The sequence below is a fragment of the Simochromis diagramma genome, unplaced genomic scaffold (genome assembly GCF_900408965.1).
Source record: "Simochromis diagramma unplaced genomic scaffold, fSimDia1.1 OVJJ01000293.1, whole genome shotgun sequence".
Taxonomy (NCBI): domain Eukaryota; kingdom Metazoa; phylum Chordata; class Actinopteri; order Cichliformes; family Cichlidae; genus Simochromis; species Simochromis diagramma.
The window spans coordinates 8,283,519-8,307,473 of record NW_024386801.1 but is presented as its reverse complement, the minus strand read 5'-3'; the positions used below and the strand labels follow the sequence as shown (position 1 = coordinate 8,307,473).

The window sequence follows — 23,955 nt, the reverse complement described above, 5'->3', positions numbered from 1 at the left end:
ATCAGCATGACTTAATGTTGATGTCAACACACAGCCATGAGAAAGAACAGAGAAAAACAGATGTATTTCAGAGAGGTTCACAGAAGACAGATATAGATCTGCTCCAGTGGATTGACGTCTATGTTGTTTTCTTGAAGGGTATCTGCAGATTCAGTAATGACTCCAATCTCTTCTTGTACTTATTTTTGCGTGTTTCAGTAAGTTTTTGCATGTGTTTGCAAAACATGTTCAGTCAATCTTTTCCACAATGCTGACAAGACCTGGATACCTCAACTTAAACACCGTAACAGATACACAAGGGCTGCGGGAACCTGGGATAGAAATTAACTTTAGACAGACTACAGAAACAAAAGTCCTGGTAGGATAAATCAGAGAAGACGGTGCAGCATACACTAATAACAAGGTTTTAAAGAACTGATGAGTTTGATGGATGGGGAGGAAGATAAAAAGAAAGAGAACCTAAGCAAGAAAGGAAAAATCTTCATGAAAGGAACCTTGTACATGGAAACCCATGGTAACAGTGGTAATGACTATCCACATGGAAACAAGCACAAAGAGGGAAATAATTGAAAATGAAAAGAAGTGCCAGTTAACCTTGGCTGTGGTCCATATTAATGCAGAAGGGGCAGGAGCCAAATGAAGGTAGTGAAGGAGTAGAGCAAGGGTAGAGAAGAAGTGGGGGTAGTCTGTAGAGTGACATTAGAGGAGGGGAAGTCTGCCTGGGAGACACACTGCACTTAATCCAGCTGCCTGGGAGGGAAAAACAGATCCTGAGGCAGTTTAGAGGAAGGAGCAGGCAATTTTCAGCCCTTCTATCTGATACAAACTCAGTCCATTTCTAACCACACACACAGGCTTTTACTCAAACACACCACACTGTGGCAGGTGGCCTCTGCCCAGATCAGTAGCTGTGGTAGAAACCATCTCAAGTGACTGACAGAGGTTTCAACTGAGGTTTGGAGCCTCCCTGACTGAGCGTGAGCAGAGTTAGGAGCTGGAGCTTTACTTTCTTTCCTAGTGCAGAGAGACCGCACGTCAGGCACGAGGCTCTCCACTCCTCCCCTCTTCTACTCATCCTTTGCTTGGGCTCTCGTCCAGAGAATGACTGGCTCCAGTGGACCCAAGAGGAGGAACACAGACTGAAGACAGAACACACCAGCTCCAGCTCCAGATCTGCCTGTCTGCCCTCCTACTGGGATAGACTTATACACTGAGGTTTTACAAATTAGCATCTACACCTTTGTGGGATTCATAGATCTGATTTTTTTTTCTACCTTCTTTTCATTCATCACATCAGAAAGAGTGGATCTAAGCTGTTCATACAGACAGACAAAAAAAAAAACAGACGGACTGACATATGGACAGAGGACAGTGAGCACTGCGGCGTGAATGTGGCAAGTGGACTTCTCTTCTCCCTGGTTACTAAAACCAAACAAGGATAATACCCAAAGCACTACCCTGTCCACAGAGGTAGTGGGTGGATGCAGCTTTCAGTCGACTGCTATAGGGGAAAGCAGGGGCTATATAGAAGCTGCAGAGATACACTGAGCCAATTCACATTGTTTTGATCATTAGAAAATGGACTGCTACCTCCAAGCAAGCTCTTGTTGGATTGTTATATTAAAGATTGTATCTTACTGAACAGTATTTGCAGAACGCTGCTGAGCAAACACCTGTGGGCAATTTCTTTTTTCCGAAGACCTCGGAGGCTACGTTGAGACTCTGGACTTGCATGGCTTCTAAATAGGCAAATGTAGAATGTTTATATCAATGATGATGGTAGAGTGCATACGGACTGTGTATCTCTCACTGATGCTGCTGTATATTGCTCTGCTGGGCATGACACACACAGCACACAGCATCAACCCAAGGATACGTCTCTCCAACAAAGGTAAGAAATATCTAATGTGTGTTTCTTTTCATTTATTTTGTCAATAAATATTTATATAGCATTATTTAAAATGCTCCCTGTGCTTCATTAATATAGAGACAATTTGATTTTTTTGACACTGTCAAAAATTAATCAGCGCACTTTGATTTTTCTGCACAGACTAATAACTGGAAATTGGAAATGAGACAGGTATAATGCAAAATCATTGTCCATACTTAATAGACTTCTGCTCTCTGCCAGTAGTCACTGTAGCATAGTTGATGACTGCACTAAAAATTTAATAGCTAATGTTAGTTTTTATACAGTTTTAAAGCATTATAGTTTCCTGCAGAAAATATGCATAAAGTTATACATAAGCAATGAAATGATGCATCAAATGCTCAGTGAAAAAATAGTGAAGTTAAAAAAAGTGCTATTCTTTGGACGTGAGTTCAGGATGCTGTTAGTTATCATTACCGTGTAATGAGATGTTTATTGAAGATTTATGTTTTAACCTGGCACTGCGCAGCGTTGGCTCAGAGAAGACTTTGGGAAGTGCACCCTTTTTTTTTCACCCACTGTTGATATGTAAGGAGCCTCCTTGTAGTTTGTTTTGGTGCCCCAGCCATGGTGGTTGAGAATCTAAAATGTGGCTTTCTCTCATGCTATACTGGTGGTGTGATGGAAACGTTGTTTATTTCTTTTCTTGGTGCGCGGGAATGTGCGTGCGTGCGTGCACGTGCCAGTTAAAGTGTGTGTGGGAGTTTGCGATGCCCTGGTATGTAGACTGATTTTTGTGTATCTCTTAGACAATAATGAGGGTTTTATCTTTGCAGATAAAACTCTTGAGTAAACACTGGCCTTTTCTCACAGTTTCTTTGATCTCTACAGCAACAGAAGGTGATGATTTCACATAAGCCTGTTAGTCATGGTTGAAAATAGGTGTGGAATTTGGATGGTCAATAACTCAAAAATACGTGTTTGGACTCAGTTATGAAAGCTGACAAGTCTGGTTCATCAGTAAGAGGGTGTGCTGTTTTATGATATGTACTGCATGCGTTATTTTTCTCGTCTTTGCTCATGTGTCAGCAATAGCACAATAACTTACAATGAAAAGTAAGGCAAAGTTCGCACCAAAACAAATGTTAGAAAATCACCACTGATGTGCTTAGTCACAAAAAGTAGGTATTAATTATGATTGTTACTTTCGGTTCATTAATTGCCCAAGGGGCGAGCTGAGACACTCACTGACATACCACCTAGCACTCTTTCTTCCTCTCTCTCTCTCTCGCTACATGCTCTGGCTAGCACAGGGGAGCTTGAAATGGCTGCAGTTGGATCCTATCATTATGGAATGAAAAACATCTAAGTCCTAATTTATGCCTCATGGGCTGTTCTGTCAGTGATTTTGTGCACACACCCTAAACTCACATATATACATAAACAAAGAGAGACACATGTACAGGCGAAATAAATTCTGTAAATTCTTCACACGCTGAGAATTTGAATGCAGTTCAGGAAGATGGAAAGAGATGGATGTGGTTTTACTAACCTATTCCTAGAAGTATGACCATATTATCATAACATTTGGTATCAAAGCAGGTTAGAAAAACTAAATTCTTCTATTTAAGCGAAGGTTTAATAATGGGAAAGAAAATATTATAATATCAATAATGAAATACTTGTATTCTGCTTTTGGTTAGATGGGCCGATCCATGATGTGGGATCAATAGAAAGCTCAATAAATGAACAGGTCAAATTTCCAGAGTTTGTGAGACTGAATTCCTCTGGGCCCATTACCATGTGTTTTAAAGATGGCATTACTGCCATATAGTATGGACCTCTCTGCGCTTTTATGTGAGCCATACTTTGCACGTTTTATGGCAGAATTATTCACTATTTCTTTTTTTGATCTTTTCCCAATGTTCTTTTCGAGACTTCTGTTCCAGTGAAGACTTCTTTAAATGCATTTAATTCACTTTAATCCCACTCATTCTTTCATGTGCTTACACATCCAGTTAACTCCGAGCTGTTACCTAAATCATATGGTGTATCGAGTTACGAACACAGACTCTGTGCTGTTTGACCGTAATCTTCTGCTGCAAAGATTTAAAAGACTTTAAAAATAACATAAAGATGTTAATGCATCTCAGTTGCTTGGGCTTTTGCCCAATAAAACCCCCTAAGTCTTGGACTATAGCACAGAAAGCCCCCATTAGCGAGATATGCTGACCATAAAACAAAAATAAAAAGATACTGTTTGTTTTGAAATTTTCGGCCACAGAGCCATGCAGTTTGGATTTACATCATTCAAGATGCTTGGCAGCAGGTTGTTTTTTCAGCTCTCCAGGACTGTGAAGTGAAATGAGCTCTTCCTTTAGGACAGCCATCAATTTTGCTGCTAATGAAGCTGTTGCACTGCTAGCATGTTGACAGGCTGCAGACAGGTGGTCAGACTTAGATGTATTTTGCTGCTTCCTCAGCACTTTCATCATACTTGGCCTAAGCTGCCGAGAGTTTGATGCAGCAGATTTCATAGTTTGCATAGTTCTAATGACCCAGCTGGAAAAAAAAGTCACACCCAGAAACTTGTGCTTTTAATTTATGAACAAATTGGAACAATAAATTGCTTGTTTAGTAAAGCTAAAACACCACTTTCTCCTGCCACATAATAGATACCTACACAGAACAGTAAAAAAAAGAAAGAAAAATATTGACCATTTTAAAATAATTAAATTGACCAGGAATTTCCTCAGTCGTCTGCCAAGGACACATTTTCACTAAAGCTGTAAGCATTTAGTAACAAAAATATTTTAATGCAGCGAGTCAATAAAGGGGAAAAAGGTGTTCTGGCAAGGTTAAAATCATACTGCATATGACTGCTTATATAAATAAACAGATGCACTTTCTTTATTATGTCCAATTGGAAACTTCAAGAGAAAGAAAGTTAAAAAACAACAAAAAACAACAACTTTCATCATTTACTATTTCTTTCACATGAGTGAGCAAAGCATGCTTTTTATTAAAAAAAAAAGTTACAGTATAGATATAGATAAGTAAATACACTGGTTGAGAAATGCAAAGCTTGTGCTTAGCATTGCCTTTCTTCAGTAGAAACTGTAAAACTGTGTGATTTGGGCAGAGGCAGCTGAGGTGCAAGCATCTGTGAGCACAGGTAGCAATTACTCATGTCCTTTGAAACTATAATTTTAGAGGTGCCACTCCAGACAAGAAAAAGCTTTTTCTGTGTACTTTACAATCTTGAAATGATGAATATGTGGGTGACTTTCATCTGGGGCTAAGATGGAAAACACCAGTGTGACTCTAGATGTGTTTGCCTCAAAAGAAATGGGGATTTTTGCTTCTTGTTTTTTCTACTTACATATAATGTGTTAAGTGAAGAGTCCCATTATGTTTCTTGCCTCTGTGTGTGAAGAGGCCTATAATTAGCATTTACCACACTGCACCGCGGTCACAGCACAAGTCATACTGTAGACCTTAAATCAAACAGCTAGAAAATGAAGGGAATGGTGGCGTAAATCACACCTTTTAGGCTAGCACAGGAAAAGGGATCATCTTTCAGCCTTCTCCAGTCGCCTCTACAATCACCCTTCTCATATTCTCATTTTGTGTGTGTACATCTCACCATCATTTTTTTCACCCATTGTGTTATGTATGTGTTCTCTGGTTCATTAATGAGATGTCCAGAGGGGAAGGCAGCTGGTGAAACTCTAATATCCTTTCTGACCTTTTTGCAGTGAAGGGAGCATGAAGACTAGGTGAGTTAAGTTTGTAACAGAGAAGCATAGATAGGACAAAAATGGTTTGCCTCTGTAGAGTCTAAGCTGCAATGATATTACAAGGGAGGAGGATGAAGGATGGCAAAAGTGATGGATTCATTGTGGATATTGTTTGTTGTAGGCTGGTGCATCAAAGAGAGTAAATAACAGGAAAGGTCTCTCTTATTTCACTCTGCCAGCTTTTGGGGGGAAAAATAAGAAGAGAGGAGAACTGTAATAAATGGTTTCACACAATATTGATCCAAAGCGTTTTTAATGTCCCCAGCTAATTATATGCAACTAATTATGTTCAAAAGAGTGAGTGTCCACAGCCATCTGTAAAGCACATTGGATGCTCTGTCATGGTTTGGGGATGCATTTCAGCCAGTGGTGTTGGAGAGCTTAGCAAATTTTTCAACACAACCTTGAAAAAAGTCTTGAAAAACTCCATATACACCACATATCCAGTATGATTCAATAAATCGCTAGTGTGGCTAAAGACTTGTGGACAGTACTGCATTCACCGTACTGGAGTTGACATTGAAATCAGTTTGCACATTCTGGTCCTTTAACATACAGCGCCGATATACATCAAGTTATCCGGTAAGTCCTTCATCTTTATCTCAGAGGCCACATAGCCTACTTCATATATGACTGAAGGAGTAACAGATGGGGACAGGCTTTAATTACATGTCAGTCAAAGACGGCACAGTGATATATTCACAAACCTTGCAAAGAGATGAAGTACGTATGAGGTGTATGTATCTGCTTGCCTTTTGATGTGGTTTTTAGGTCTTATCTTAATTTATAACTTTTATTCAGGAAACATACTTGCACTCTTGTCATTACAGAGAAGCACACTCTGTCTCACCCTCCACAGACACACCATGTGGGTTTCATTTTGCTCTGTGACATCATTCCCCCTCACACAAGGGAATATAGAAACACAAGGCTGTATACCGATAATGGCATAACACCACAGTTCTTCTGCTCCTGACCCCACCCCCAGGAGTTCTGCAGTCTCACTCAGGCTTTCAGGAGAACAGACCCCCTTCTCATTTTTTTTACCCTTTAACAGTTCACTTCAATAATTCTCTTTGTTTCTGTTCCTGCACAAGTCCCATTACTCAGTGTAATATGCGTAAGCTTATTTTGCTGGAAATATGAGCCTGTCTACCTCAAGTTTAGGTTAAATGTGTGCTTAGTCCTTGGCAATATACAAAATTATGATAGATACTTTAATTTGTGTTTTTAAGTTTCCAGGGGAATGTTCTTTGTTTCTCCATGATCTCCTGTGTGCAGTTACCTTGGTTTATGTGGCCATAGATGAAATGCTGCTAAAGTACTGCTGCACACTTGGAGACACACGCATACACATACTGTATCCCCTCATACAGCAAAACAGTATTTCCATACATGGATAAAGAAGAGATGACAAAGTTTATTTTGATTTCATCACATCAAATCTCCTTAAACATCTATCAGCACTCCTCAGACAACGGATGAAAGTGTGCGCCTTGTGGGAGTCCATTTTCTTTGTGTCTGTCATTTGAAGTGGGATCACAGTAGGGCCATGTGTCTCTTTGGCAAAGTTGCTGGTAGAGAAACACCCTCTTCCTCCTTCCAACTACTTAGCTGTTGGCTAAGGAGCTGTCACTGGCTGCAGATGGTGAGAGAGCGAGAGAGAGACAGAGAGAAGTGTGGAGAATTGTGGAAATCCCCCCATTCCTTTATTCAGCCAGTGGGGTGGCATGCACTTATAATAACAGAGGAGAAATCTTTAAACAACTCCTCTGAAACATCCTTCAGTGCATCTGTATAATCAGAAGATCCACTGATTGTATTTCTGTAACTTCAACTGTAATTATAACATTTTTATATGTGATTATAGGTTTTTAGAACTTGCATTTTTGCATTTCCTTTTCTTTTTCTTTCCTTCTTGTGTGTGTGTGTGAGAGAGAGACTCCTACAGGTCTATCTTAGTGCCTTGTTATGTGCATGTGTCCATATAAATCAGCTGCAACTCATCTTTATTGACATAGACAAGTGAAAAGCAGATCGAAAAATGGGTTTGACTTACACACTGTTTATTCCATCATTTTAAATTGCCCTGTAAGTCAGTCATCTAAGTGAGTAGCTGCAAATTTGACATCACAAGAAAAAAGAAAGAGCTGATTGAAAGCCAGTGTTAGAGGATTGTGCTCAATGCAAGTCCAGCTTAGCACAGAGGGATTAAGGAGATAAAAAAATCTGCATGTGAGTGACACAAAAACTGAAAGAATTCCGTGTATGTGTGGTGGGGGCTGTCTGTATGTGTATGTGTGTGGATTCGATAATTACAGGAAGCATGTCTGAGCCTTGGCAGAACACCACTGCCACTCTCCGTCTCTGCCACCTAACCACCAAAGATTTAATTCTACTCAAACAAACTGTCACTTGTCTCCAACGCAGAAATCTTAATAGCAACAAAACATACACAATCACCCATTCCTCTGTGGATACCTAATCCTATTTTAAACAAATAAAACTTTCCACGGAGTGGAGTACTGTTGCCAAGAGTGATCTGCAAAATAGGATAAACACTCTCTCCTCCTATCTTGGAGATCGAGTATCACTAAAAATATACAGCGCCTAAAAAAACAAATCATACAATTACCCCCTGCAGCCCTGGCACGTAGAGGCACCTCAGCATTGTTTTAAATAGTCCAAAGGCTGGTACAGTAATATTAAGTAGGTTATTATTTTTTTTCTCTTCTTTCAAAAGGAGTTTGATGTACAGTGTGAAGATGAACTACCATTTTCATGAAAAGTAGGACGAATAAATGTTTTGGGTTTTTTTTTTCACAAATTCTAGCTTGTCTGGTTGGCTTGACCTAAGGTCTCAAAAGCACCATTAACACACACCAGATCCCCTTTCTTCCTTTACGAGGGCACTTAGCCACACCGATCATGTGTTAATGAAAGGTTTTTCAGGCCAGTGGAACCCAGAGGAAGTGCATGCCTCTGGAAGTCTGGGACTTAGTTTAAATCCCTCTCCCCCAGCCTTTCATGAAGATTACAGAGAGCAGGTATGGTGGGGCAGCCTGCCAAGCTCAATCTCAGGTGTGCATGTGCATGGGTGGTATTTGTGATGCAAACTGTGTTTGCCGGTGCGTTTATGTTTATATAAAATGACATGCATGTGATGGTCCACTGCCTCCTTTTTAGAATAAGATTTCAAATCACCTAAAGTAAAACTGACAGGGAGTGGCAGCTCATCTAAACTAATGGCTGATAAGGAGCCAGTTCGCTTTCCTGTCTGACAAAACTGCTTCCTCTCAGTACAAGAAACCATAGCCTAGTGCAACTCAAATGACCCTTCTATTATACAAAAGATTACTTTCTGAATCGTTTCAGCTTTTTTGCATTTTCGAGATGTAGCTAAAAAGAGTCATCTTCTAAGAAATCACTTATTTGTCATTTCTTTCAGATTTAGGGATGATAACCATTGTTGAAGTGAGATATAGGTATCACTGGGAAGGGAGACATAAGATGGAAAGATAACCTTTGCTGTCTGTGATTCTCATGGGGTTGGTATGAATCAAAAACACATGTTGCAATATGACCTTGGCCACTTGAGCAGTTGGACTTTAGGCACAGGTTTCTACAGTTGTTAGAAATCTCTTGAGGAAGGGTGTCTGGCTGAAATTGACTTTCACTACAGTCAAAAAGCTACATACATGTAAAGTATATCTAAATGTGTGCTGTGTTTATTATTGTAATCAATTTATTTGTATTGTCTATATAGAGCTTTGGCAGCTGAACAGGACTTGGGTGTTCCAGAAACATGGAGTGTCACTTCAACCCCAGACCATGCTGCTGGATGAGGGCCACGAGAGGCTTTATGTTGGTGCCAAGAATGCTCTGTTCTCTCTTAGCCTGGACCAGGTTAACACACACCATGCAGGGGTGAGCCTGGTTTCTTTCCTTCCTGTCAGCAACTGCGATATTTAGACCCATAAGTCTATAGACTAGCCAAAATGAATGTAAACGCTTCTTTATCCGGCATGGGTTCAAAATGATGAGCTAAATATGGAAATGAATAAATAAAGAGGACGTTTTTTAAAACTTACTGGAGAGATACATAACAACAGGCACTGTAAGGTTAAGGGGTGAACACAAAAACAGATAAATTATTTAAAAGTTATAGAGACAAGAGGAGAGTGGGAGAAACAGACAAACCAGCAGGACTGACAAGGCCAAAGGCTAATTGGGAACATTTGGAAACGATTCGAGAATGACAGAGGCGGCGATAAGAATGAGACAGGATGCAATTAACACATCTCCCCTTTCTCATTTCTGAATTTCTACATCCTCACCTCACATTGCCTGATGAGATGCGAGCAGAGGAGACAAAGAAGAGAGGAAGTGAAACAACAGGCATTTAACATAACGAGACAGCCTTGCTTCAGGGCCTTATTTTAAAGCAATGTCAATTAAATATGAAGTTTGGCACAACTGCAATGCTTAGGCATCAATAAATTGTTTTGTTATAACTTAACTTCTGCTAGTTTTAATTATAATCACAGAATGGCACAATATGACAATACTTCACACTACATTCAGTCATTCACACAGCTGTGCAACCCTGAGTCAAGCTACTATTGTAGCCCACAGCGTCTGCTGACACAGATGTCGGGGCTCAAAGCCGGAGCACTGTGCGCCCTCATCCAAGGACCCGCTTGCACGGCACCACCAGCTAGGCAACAACAGGCGGTTACCTGACCAGCCCTCTGACCCCACAGGCAACAGATTTGTATCTTGCATATTTGGCATGCAGCCAGGAGGCAGCCTGGGATCGAACCACCGACCTTCTGATTAGTGGCTGACCTGCTCTGCCACCTGAGCTACAGCCACCCCATGGACTAGAGTAACGATGTCAGTTGTAAGACTGGCAGTGTGGGAAAACGGTAGACAGGTAAAAAGAAAAGCAGCCGAACACCCAGCAAAGCAGGCACATGAGTGATTACAGCTCTTCCTTATTGAACTTACACATAAGCTTCATAAAGTTTAAACATGCAGTGGATCATCACAAATGCTATGATCACTGCATTCAACAAATGAATATAAATAGCACTTGAATAGTTGTTTCAAAACTTCTCCTCCCACCTTGGTTTGTATATTCAAGCCATGTGTCATGCCTCTTTTTTACAATGAGGGTGAAAACATTTCTACAGAAAGTACACCTTTTCATCTTTGATTTTTTTTTCCCTTCTAGCTTGCTCTCTGCTCTGGACTCCAGATGCATTTTAGGAATTAAGACATCTTTCAGCGTGGTGTGCTGAAATTGATTTCAGTCTCAGACAGGTGGACGGACAACAAAGGAGATGAAAAAAGCGTATTAAGTAACAACAAAGACCCGGTTCCAGTCTTGCTGGCGGAGCTATGAGCATGGATGGTGAACAGGTGTATCCCTTTCACCCGCAATGTATGACAGAGTCTTGACGTTAAATATATAAATCATGGTAAAAGCAGGAGAGAAGTCACTGGTTATGATATATGATCAAGTGCATAATCAAAGTTTAGACTCTTCATGAATTCTAGGCGTAATAATGAAAAAGAAAGATATTTTTTGACATTCTTACCACATTTCTCTTACAGTCTCCTAAAATTAAAAGCAAATATATATATATGTTGTCATGGAAACAGTTATGCTCATGAAGACATCATAAAATATAGTGGGGGGTTATTGCAAAACAATGGACATATGTTGCAGATGTACCACATGCAGGGTTTAATTGCAAAGTGGTTTAAAATTATAGCTTTGAAGCATGAAATGCTTGCTTTTCCAACTCCTCTTTCACGATTGATCTTCCTTGCTTTCTTCTTTTCTTATATGTCATGTGGGAGGGACTAAGATGAGGGTAGAGAGAGAAGAAGCAAATTTAAGATGTGCAAACCGAGAAATGAGAAAACGGGAGAGAAACTGAAGACACAGGGAAAAAGAACACACTCAGATACATCAATCGTTGACAGAAGACAGGAAAAGACACATCAGTGTCCATAACAATTCTTTTGTGTGATATTTAAAGAGTGTAAAGAGTAAATGTGGGGGGACAATTGTGCTGCGTTTCAGATCCAGTGGGCCAGTACAGACTATCAGGTGGAAGAATGTCTCATGAAAGGGAGGGAAAAGGTAAGGCTTCTGCAATAAAATATGACTGAATATACAGATGGTTATGTTCTTTGTTATAACTTGTTGTTATTATTATTGTTAACAGTAAGCACTAATGACCAGCTGAATATTTATTGGCCTGATATGTATATGATTATGAACCTGAACATGCTTTATCAATATTATTAATGATCCAGTAAACACCCTGGCATGTTCCCATTGCCCATTTTTCACTGTTTGGTCCCAGTGTAAAAGAACAACTCCCTACCGACTTTACCTTCATCCTTGTAATTCCTCCAACAGCAAGAGTGTGCAAACTACATAAAGGTCTTACAACAGTACAACCAGACCCATCTGTTGGCCTGTGGAACAGGAGCCTTCAACCCTATCTGTGCTGCGGTCAGAGTTGGGCATACATGGCAGGTGAGCCCAGAAGAAAGAACCATACAATACCATACCATACCACTAGGGCTGACCAAAGTGCTGTACAATCACACCAAACATAAAAGACAAACTCAGGTCAAACGGTAAAAGATACAGAAAACAAAAACAAAAACAAAAACCCAATCATTTTAGGAACCAAAAGTTTAAAAAACTTAATTTCAGACACTTCAAAGTCAAACAGAATTGTGAATTATGATCTTTAGTTCTGTTACATCATTCTGATTATTCACTTTCAATATTTATACTAAAAAAAGATGTTGGATTGGTTAATGGTGGATTTCACAACGAGGTACTGGCATCAAAATGAGCAACTAATCCCAGGTTCTTTACTCTTAATCCTACCCCTTATGATGGATATGAACATGAAGTGTTTTGATAAAGTTTCAGCCCTGGGTCTGCTCTGCTGTAAAAACACTGCACATGCTGCTGTAGATGTAAAGCTTTGGTTTTGGAGAGCATAAGGCTTTGTGCATGTGAGCGTCCATGTGGACCCTCTCTGCTTATAAATTTAGTGAGCAGAAGGAATAAGGTTTCCGCCCTGCATTCCAGCACTTGTCCAGTAGGTCAACCAAGCCAGGGATAGCTTCCAGGCAGGAACCACACTCAGTCATCACTCAGGTCATTGGAATGCTCATAGCTGAGCACACAACTCAGATATGGCTGATTTATGTAAGCACAGAAAACTTACATGCCAAATTGCCTCCCGAAATCATGCATGTAGTACTTGAGATTGTATTCAGTCTTTAGTTACCTTTAATTTTGATCTTATTAATGTATACACTAGAAAAACCAAGATTAATAGATACTATTGAAATCGATTATGCCAACCAATGGCCAATCAACGTAATATCAGGTGACTTAGATGTTTCAATAAAAGCACAAATTACATACCAGAGTACAGACTGGAAGTAATATTGATTAGATGTATTTTTGCTATTTTCCATTTAGTTTTGATAGGCCACTTCTTATGATGAATGAGTTTAACCCCAGAACTGGCTTCTGTTACAGTCATGCGTAGGGCGGTAGCCACCTCACAGCAGGGTTCTGTGGCTGCACATAAATCACTGCAGTATATGACATCTCCCCTGGACTGCCATTGACTGTTAAAATCACTGGTGGCCAACAGCATATGAGCTGTGGTTTTATAGGGAGTTCAGGTCTGTATTTGTAAGCATGTGTGGGTCTGTTTGTGTGTGCATACTTCAGCTGTTAGCATCTGAACGGTAAAAGTGGTGATCTCATTATGAAATAAGAGTAGAGAATAGCTGGTTATACCCATCCAGACAAAAGTCCTCCATTTGGTCATCCATCACTTGTTGTCTCATCTATCTTCCTCCCTCATTCTAATCCATCATTTTCTGATCTTTCCTTTCTGCAGTTCTTTTCGATTTATTCCTCTACACATCAGCTTAAGGGATTTGCTTAGGTGCTGTCAAAGCCTTTGCGCAGGAGTAACTCTTTAGTGTGTGTTTGTGGCCCTGTTTTGTGAATCCCTGTGAAAATAACTACACATATATCAAAGTGTTTGCATGTTTTCCTCAGGACAGGCTGTTTGCTCTTGAAGAAGAGAGCATTACAAGTGGCAGAGGACGAAGTCCATATGACCCCAACAGTTCCTGCACATCAGCGTTATCCAGTAAGAACTGCTCAACTTATCACTCAACACCTCCCCATCTGAGGTTAAAAGTTAAAGGCTCAGTTGTGAAATGACCATGTTTTCATTTTAGTTCCGTGGTAAAGCATGTAAATCTCCTCTGGCCAGTAAACACTGCCACCTTGTGGTCTTTTTATTTAATTTATTTTAATAAATAATTATACTTTATATCGTTTTAATCATATTAAAAGAAACTGCTGTTATTTTTTTTTAATAGCACTGTTATTACTTTGTGTCTGTCCATGTGTACATTAGGAGGAGAGCTTTATATTGGCCTCTACACTGACTACTGGGAGAACGATGGTGCTTTGTGTCGACTTAACAACCAGACCTACACACGCACAGAAAGAAACGACAGATCCCAGCTAAATGGTTGGTGTACATTACAGGATTGTAATAACATGTCCTTATTAATGCGAAGGGCAAATATGTCCATATGGCGTGGCAGTGCAAACTGTGACCTCCTACTCGTGTCGAATGTGACGTTAACTATCTGGCACACATGTTTCTTCTCAAACATAGCTTCAAGGCTTATAATCATGTTAAAAAAGATGCTCATGATTTACACTACATAATTAAAGTCAATATACACTGATTAGCCACAACATCAAAACCAGCTGCCTGGGTGTCGTGTGGTTTTGGCTCATGAGCATTTGCAGCAAATGCACTGGGTCCACTAGTTTGTGTGGTAGGGCCTCTTGATCTGACTTGCGCCGGCATGTGCCACAGGTACTCAATCTCAGTTGGACCTCCAGAGTTTAGGGGCATGCACTCTTTGTTGTATTGTTAGACACTTTTCCTGAGGAGGTGCACTGAAGTCATTTTTATGGTGTGGGAGGGGTTTTAATGTTGTGGCTGATCAGTGTAACTGTGCTAATTAGTACTAGCTTTGAGATTTTTTCATATTTATTATATGTTTTCTTAATAAATCATATATTCACATTTATTTTCCTAAAAAAAATGTTCATATAACACTTTTTTTTTTCATGTTTCATTGTATGCAACTAATTCTTCTTCCTACAGAACCCAAATTTGTTGGGTCTGCAGTTATACCTGACAATGATGACAGAGGTGATGATAAAGTTTACTTCTTCTTCACTGAGCGAGAGATGGATGCCGAAGGTGTGACCAAGGCCGTTTATTCCCGTATTGGACGGGTCTGTGCGGTGAGAACACTACAGAAACAAAATCCAACCAAAATGTTTATACTGACCGTGACATTAAAACCTATACATGCCTTTATCTCTCAGAATGACCAAGGAGGACAGAGGATGCTGGTGAACAGATGGACCTCCTTCCTGAAAACTCGTCTGATCTGCTCTGTGGCTGGACCCAATGGCATCGATACGCATTTTGATGAGCTCGGTAAAGAAACAACAAAGCCTTACAAGCCACGTTATCTAATGATTGCTTTTTTCTTCTTCTTCTTTTTATATCGCACCCATCCACATTTACAAGTTTCAGATGTTCATCACATCGTGTGTCAATGTCTCATTTATTACTGCTGCCTTTGCCACACAAACCATCCCATTTAGAGGGAAAAATGTGATTAATGAGACATCATGAGAATAAATGAACAACTCCCACTGCTTTACTGGAGATGTCAAAGATGCATTAAAGACACATCTAACCATCTGCATGAAAAAAAAAAACATTTCTCTAAAACTTTGAACTAAATTTTAATGCCAGCATGCTAACATACTCAGAATGGCAATGATAAGAGACAAAAAAAATGTCAGCTTCATGTGTGCTCAACAATATACACACTAAATCTAAATGATACATTTTGTGTTTCAGAGGACGTGTTTGTGCTCAACAACAAGGATGAGAAAAACCCAGAAGTCTTTTGCCTCTTTAGCACAACAAGGTGAGAAATGAGATGTCAGCATTTCATTAAAGAATTTCGCTCTCTATCAAATTTACTGATGAACCCTTTCTTTGTAGTACGGTGTTTAAAGGTTATGCAGTCTGTGTCTATCACATGGATGACATCAGAGCAGCCTTCAATGGGCCTTTCGCCTTCAGAGAGAGACCTGAGCATCACTGGACACCTTATGAGGACAGAGTCCCCTATCCTCGACCTGGATCTGTGAGACACAAATTTGAAATAAATCACGTTTATGTGATTTAATTAACAGTTTCACCAGCATTGTTTATCGAGGGCACTCTCCTATTCTCCTATACATCCAGTCTGTGTTCAGAGCGGATGTCCTTTAAAATACAGAGTGCTGAAAGAATGCAGAGCAGTGTCAGTGAATGTCAGCACTGTTGTGGCTACCTTAGCAGGTCATGCCAGGGCAGTTTGAGCATGACTAATGCGTGTCAGCTTTTTTCTTTTCAACTTATGCAGTGAAGAAGCAATAAATAGTCTTTGCTTATCTTTGTCCCATCCTCTTCTCTATTTGCTCACATCACAGTGTGCCAGTAAAGTGAACGGTGGTGGCTTCTCCAGCTCTAAGGAGTTCCCTGATGAGGTCCTGCGTTTTTTGCGTTCTCACCCAGTGATGTATAATCCAGTCCTTCCGCAACATCATAGACCAGTCCTATTACAGACAGAACCAGGCAGAAGAAAGTTGACCCAGATTGCAGTTGACAGAGTCCAAGCCCAAGATGGACACTACCACGTTCTTTACATTGGCACAGGTATAGGCACTGTACTGGACTGCATAAATTCATGCAAAACGTGCAAGTAATGAGTATTTCATCAAAAAAGACACCAAAGAAATTTAATAGGTGTTCCGTAAAAACAAATACAAAGTCGTTGCATAAATAGTTTTAAAACAACATTTTCTTACCATTTCACACATAACTTTTTTGTTTGCTTTTGTTTGCAGAAGTATAATGTTTATCTCTCCTTCTGTTAGATGACTCAGTGGTGTTTAAATTTATCACCATCTACAACAAAGACACAGATACTATGGAGGAGGTGCTGCTGGAAGAGCTAGAAGTTTTCAGGGTACCATATTTTTTTGCTCCAGAATGTGAAAGCAAAGTAGACTTTGTTCCCAAGTGAATTCTGCATTATAATACGTCCACACCATAATTCAGTTGCTGCAGCGACACCACGAGAGGATAATGATTTGCTGATTTTCTTGCTTTCGATCATCAGTAGAGTACAAGTGTGATTGTTCAACCTGACAGCTGAGAGATCTTCATTATAACATGAATACATTAGCTCTTCTCTACTAAGATCAGTTACATCTGAAAATTACTCAACAAGAAGTGGTTGCTGCTGTTTTCATTAAGAGCTGATTTGGTATGGACAGAAGAATGACAAGAGGCTTTCAGCTATGGTTTTTAATAGCATACAATGAACCAACCACTTATTCAGCTTTATTCTTAAATAACAGTAAAGTTTTTCCCTTTTTTGCAGGTAAAAACACCAGTGAGAGAGATCCTAATATCACCTAAAAGGGTAAGACAATAATCTGAATAGTTATTTGTGTTACTAATGCAGTTCTGCAGTTCTCCTGTTTAGCCACAAGATGATAACATTGTGACAGTATGCATAACACTGTATTGACATGATCTGCATGATTGCCTGTGCGTTGTTAAGTAGATCTGCCGGTTGAGGAAAAGACATAATGTATATGCAAAGTCTCATTTTAATTAGCCTGCAAATCAATTCTAATGGGCCACATTTTTTTTGGTTCACAGCAACAGCTGTATGTTGGGTCAGAAGTGGGTTTGGCTCAGGTCAGACTGCATCAGTGTGACCTCTATGGTTCAGAATGTGCTGACTGTTGTCTGGCCAGAGATCCCTACTGTGCCTGGGATGGTATCACCTGCTCCAGATACTACCCTGCTGGAGTCTACCCCAGCAGGAGGTAACAGCATATATACACACCCTTCAGTACAGGAGTCATTTTCTTTTTATCGCAAATGTCTGCAAGAGCTATCATCTGTTTGCACCTTTAATAGTAGACACCCCCTCGGGTTCCATTTCAGGATCTTGCACTGAAAGTCACAATGCTGTGAAGCTGGTTTCTCAAGTCATTATCACAGACACTGAGAGACATGCCAACCAGATGTTATGTAATGCCAATCAGTATGCACTTGATCACCCTCTTCCTCTTTCCATCTTTCCTGCTCTCTTTTCCCCACGCTCACGTTCTCTCTGTCTTTCTTTTCACCCATCGCTTGCACTTTCATCACATGTTCAAAATTACTCCCTTTTTGCTTCTCTCTCACTTTTTAGCCGACGATTCAGGCGGCAGGATGTGCGCCATGGCAACGCTGTCCAGCTGTGCAATGGGCTGCAAATTGATGGTTAGTGTATAAAAGAACTGTGGGATGTGCATGTTTGTGTGGGTGTGCATGGCCACTTGCCTGTATTTACTAGAATATTAAAAATGTTGTCAGACAAATATGGTTACATGTTGCAAAAACCGTTTTTAAAAAAAAAACTATGTGATTGGTGCACTTGTGCTATAGCAAAAGAACAATGAACAATTCAATGTACATTTACCAACTAATGAAAGGTCAAAGAAGCTCAATGTCATTTTTCTTGCCTCACTATGTTTTATGATGTGTGCGTATTGGTGTGTAGATGAAAAATGGCACAGAGCTAAAGACAGGCTGGTGTACGGGGTGGAGAGCAATAGCACTTTATTGGAATGTGTCCCGCGATCACTTCAAGCCAAGGTCCTTTGGTTCTTCCAGAAAGGAGGGGAGAACCATCAGGTAAGTCTGATGCATGTTTAAAATACTACGAACATACTTGTATTAAGTATGTTATTGTGATAAACAAGTTGTCACATTTACTTAGATGACAAGGTTCATAGATTGTTACAGATTTAAATGCTTATATCTTACATTCCATCTAATTCAGTAGTGTAGAGAAAGTCAGAAAGGTTATATTCCTAAAAATCTTTTTAAAAAAGTCACTGAGTTAGGCATATTATTAAAATACTAACATTCTGTCAACCTAATTCATAAAATGACATCAGTGGCATAAAAAGTTGTTTTATCTCTTGCTTCATGTAGGTTCAAGGTGATGAACGAGTTGTTGTGACCTCACATGGGCTGCTGTTCTTACGTGTAAGAGGCTCAGATGCTGGCGTGTACGTATGTCAGACGGTGGAACACGGATATGTGCACACATTGCTACGTATCACTCTACATGTGCTCAGAGGAGAGAAGGTGGAATCAGCAATCCACATGGCCAATGATGGAGATGGGGCAAAAGCAGCGGCTTTGTGTCACTCTTCCATGGGTCCCCTACCACGCCCCAGCATCAGCCCCAAATCTCTGGCACCATCCCTGGCATCAGGCTCCCACTCCAGGCTGTGGTACAAGGAATTCCTCCAGCTGATTGGCTATGGGGATGCTCAAAAAGTGGAAGAGTACTGTGAGAGAGTGTGGTGCTCTGATAAGAAACGTAAAAAGACTAAAAAAAAGTATGTTCCTCTGGCTGGTGAGAAGAGAGTGAAAGCAAAGGGAGGAGAGAACTCCCACAGAGCTCCCAGGCACACCTTGGACACCTGAGGAGAGCAGAGACTCACTGCACATACATACATGCACTCACACACAGTCTAAAGGTCAGACTCGCTCAGTGTTTGCACCATGTAAAAGGTTTTCACTTTGCTTTCGACAAGAGCAGTACAAAAAAAAAAGAGAGAAAAAGAACAGTAGCAAGCTGCCTCGCTGTTGTAGCTACATTTATTACTGAGTAGTTTGACTGTGTTGTTTCCTCTTGTTTAAAAAACACTCTGCCTTTTTTTTGTCGTATAAACTTATTTTTGGCGCCGATCAACATTACAAACTTAAGTGTCAGTATGGAGAAAGTGACCTGGAAGCATATGGACAACAGCAACATTGCTTCAAATCTGAAGAGACATGTGTTAATATCCGCTCCCTTGGATTGATCCAGCCTACCCCATCCCAGCTGTCAATTGAAGCACACACAGAGGCTGCTTTACTTCTAATACAACGGTAAAATCCAGTAAACTCTTACGGCACCTACAGTGCCATGAGAGGGAACAACTGCCTTTTTACCTTATTTGTTACTACGGTAACTTATTTTCGTAGTTTTTTTTTCTCTGAGTACTTTAGCTTTTTAGGTGTCATTAACTGGAGAATATGTTGCTTTTGAACAATGAAAAATAATTTGAGCATTATGATATTGCTATTTTGATTAGACTGCAGTCATGGCTTTGGGGTGTGTAGTTACAATGACCACAATACAAAGCGTGTTGTGATGCCACTGTTATGGATATTTGAGGCATGTTTCTGTTACAGTTGCACCCTTGATGAAAATAATTATTATCTAAGCACTTCTAAAAGTTTTTACATTGGATGAAATGTGATCTTAGTAGTGGATCTCATTGTTGCTCTGTGTCTGCATTTATTATGTGTCTACTATTGTGATCAAATGTACCAACAGTATTGTGTGTATTGTATGCTGTATTTATCTAAAATTCAGGGTGGTCCTTATGTGCATATCTGATAATTATAACTGTGTATTCCAAAAGTGATTTATCCTTCTCCGCTTCCTGACCTGTTCGCCTTCTGTTTTCTCTCGTACTGTTTCTCTTTCCTCCTTTTGACACTCTTTAAAGCCACGTTATGATTTTGTTTCTCATGAGTGATGCTGTAGATGGGCTTTACCACAAACAGTAATGTACATCACCAAATTTCTCTGTGAAGAAAAACACCAAATAAATGATAGGGTCACTATCCAAGCATATCATTAGCAAAACTGATGAGTCGGTATGTATATTCAGTTTATCCTGGAATGACACAAAAAGAAATGATCTTACAGTGAAATATACACCGTAGTCGTGTGGTAATTACTCCAGAGGACCATATTTCTTCTTTATTATTTATTTCTTTTCTTTTTTACATTGTTTTGATCTTTGTGGTATGTGATAAAAAAAAAAAATCCACTTTTCTATGTCAGGCCTTAATGTCACTTATCATTCACCTTGAGTATTCTTGATAAAATGTTGTGTCTGCTATACCCCCCTATAAATTCTTGTCATTAAAAAAAGATGGACCATCCTTCCCTGGTGTCACCTCTGTGGTTAAGCAATCAATAATGGCAACGCATACTCCGAGTGTGTGTAACAGCATACGCACACAAACAGATAGAGAAAGTGGTTATGCAGTAGTCATATGATTAAAACAGAAATGAAAAAGACAAAATAAATATATATATAATAATAATATATATATATTTTTTATAATAATCTACTATAATATAATATATGTTTATATTTATTTTACCTCTATTATTTCTCAGCAAGTAGAACTTATTTTTTTTAATATCAACATTAAAACAACTGAAATGATCACAGCAAGATTTTCCTATATTTTATTAAAAAGAAAGCACACCAAATGTACCGACAGTATTATGTGTATTGTATGCTGTATGTATATTGTATACTATTGTATAATAGCACACCATCTGTCAGTTCTAAGGTTTTACATATCAGGGCATCATAAAAATCACCTGGTCCATAGCAGCATAGTAGGTCTTAAAATTTGGTAAGCAACACATGGCATATTACACTGTGCAATTATTTAATAAAAATTAAGCCAACATGCAGAAGAAGTGTGTGAAAAATGAGTACACCCTTACTGCTTCCGTAAAAAAAAAAAAAAAAGTAGCAGCCTGGTGCTTATGATAAAATGCACTTGATTGTCCTTAAGTGTGGGCACCTCTAGAAAAGCAGTTCTGACAGTTTGTTGGTCTGGAGCTTTTAGATTTACAAACATAATCCAAGGAAGGAAAGGGAATGGAAAGCAATGACCTTAAAGGAGCAACTATTGCCTCTAATCAAACTGGGAAGGGCTATGAGACCATTTCCAAGCTATCTGAAGTCCATCATTCTACAGTGAGAAAGACTGTTCACTAGCGGAAAACATTCAAGACGGGTGTCAATCTTCCCAGAGTGGACATCCCAGCAAATTCATCAGAAAGCAAGACTGAGGATGCTCAGAGAAACTGCAAAAAAGAACTACATGTCAGACTCTGTAAGCAGCAATCAAAATATCAAATGTTAAAGTTCAGAAAAGTGCCATTTGCACTGGACAACTATGGCTTGTTTTGAAGTGTTGCCAAGAGAAGGCCGCTTCCCGATTAAAAGAAGGTGGTAGCATAGTTCAGGTTTGCCGAGCTGCACCTGAAGAAAGTACAAAACTTCTGGAACTTGATGTCCTTAAGACCAAAGTGGAGATGGCTGGCCATGAACCACAGCCCCACTTTTTTTTTTTTACATTTATATTATAATCAGTGTTGGGAAGGTTACTTTTAAAATGTATTGCACTACACATTACAGAATACATGCCCCAAAATGTATTTTGTAACGTATTCCGTTACGTATTCCAAAGTAACTGTATTCTGAATACCACCTTTTTAAACGGTAACTGTAACAGAATAGAGTTACTCATATTTTGTATTTTAAATACATAACGGCGGTACATGTATTCTGTTACCCCCCCAACACTGATTATAGTGCAGTATGTATTTACCTGTATAAAATGTCACCGTCACTGAAAAATACATCTAGGGCAACCAATAACATCTGTTCAGGGTTCTTTTTATTCTCCAGAGTGAAATACATACTGGGACATCAGACTCATTCACATTCCGCCTGGGTCTACCTGAGTCAGTGGGGTGCTGAAGGCATTTCAGAATGGAATTCATGCTGCTGATTTATTCCACATGGCTACCATAGCAACAGACTCTGAAGCAGTTCAGCTCACCTCCTCATCAAAGAATCCTTTTCTCTCTCTCTGTCAAGTTTTTAACACTGTTCCTTGGGCCCCTGTAACCAGTGGTCCCTGTGGTCACTCATAAATCATACTCTACTACATGAAACTTGTTCTCTTAGTTAAGCTCCAAAGTGCCTTCCTTTCTTATGGAATTAAATCCTTAATTCACCTCCTAAATTTGGCTTCTGATCCCACACATGGATTCCATCTGAGTAGATGAAAACAGATGGAAAAGAAAATTTTAAATCTGGAACAACTCATATTAATTATGCATTTTAGGATTGAGAGGCAAATTAATTGTGCTCAAAAATCTGTAAACCAACAAAGACCCCAACAGTCAAAGGGCTCTGTAATAAAAACAGTACCCTTCCGTGGCTTTGTTGAGGATAATACTCAGTCTTTTCCTCTGTTTGCAATCTTCCCGTTGTTGTCCCGTGTTGTCTTTGTTGTTGCCACACAGCACTGCTTCCATCAGAATCCACTGTATTTGTTTACAAGTGAAAATGCCACAGAAAAAAGGGGGAGGTTATCAGGCAGTGGAAAATGAACAAATGGTAAATGATCTGCTACAAGTACTAACACTCTTTAATGTTGTGTCCCTGTGCATTTTTGCAACAACTGATTGTGCTGTGCCCAGCAAATATGAACAGATAGCTCTCATAGTTTTCTCTCTTGTATAATATTTTTTAGTATATTTTGGTTTTGTTTTGTATTTTATAGCATCTGTCAACGTATGGGAATGAATTATTAGCTATGGAAGTGAAAGCTTGTACATCTGGAAAGGCAACATCAGTGCTGAAAGGTATATGCATGTATATTATAACGACACAGTTTTGTGTTAGGAGAGTCCAGGGGCTGAACCGGCCTGCCTGCGGATCTTTCCAACTGAAAAGATTTGTTTCACAAAATGAAAAATACTATAAACCTGGACTGTTGACAGTTAGAATTGTATATCAGACGAGAGTGGGACATTTCTGCAAATCCAAAAGTCCAGATATTTGCTCCATTCACAGATGTTTACAGACCGTGCTTCAAAGAAAACGAGGATGCTACACAGTGGTAAACAAGACTCTGTCCCAGCTTTTTTGTGACAGGTTGTTCCCATAAAACTTTAAATTACATTATTTTTCTTCTTATAATAGTAATTTTAAAATGTGATGTTTTCTATTTTCTGTTGTGAATGAAATATGGGTTTATAAAATTTTCAAATCATTCTGTCTTATTTGAATTTTTCATATTGTGACAACTTTTCAGGAAATGAGGTTGTATGATGGATGATAATACAAAAAATGACATACACAAAAACACTGTACACACAGCAACAGGACAACATGTG

General features: G+C 39.4%; 1 protein-coding gene across 1 annotated transcript; it reads left to right on the top strand.

Moving 5' to 3' along the window:
* Positions 1-724: 724 nt before the first annotated feature.
* On the top strand, positions 725-20,903 carry sema3e (sema domain, immunoglobulin domain (Ig), short basic domain, secreted, (semaphorin) 3E). The gene is made up of 17 exons (XM_040025553.1): positions 725-1,891; positions 9,437-9,597; positions 11,765-11,824; positions 12,107-12,226; positions 13,790-13,883; positions 14,157-14,273; positions 14,925-15,067; positions 15,152-15,266; positions 15,699-15,768; positions 15,846-15,990; positions 16,319-16,544; positions 16,766-16,857; positions 17,275-17,316; positions 17,559-17,728; positions 18,100-18,170; positions 18,451-18,584; positions 18,888-20,903. The coding sequence occupies exons 1-17, from the start codon at positions 1,759-1,761 to the stop codon at positions 19,386-19,388; spliced, it is 2,394 nt and encodes a 797-aa protein (XP_039881487.1). The 5' UTR covers positions 725-1,758; the 3' UTR covers positions 19,389-20,903.
* The last annotated feature ends 3,052 nt before the right edge of the window (positions 20,904-23,955 follow it).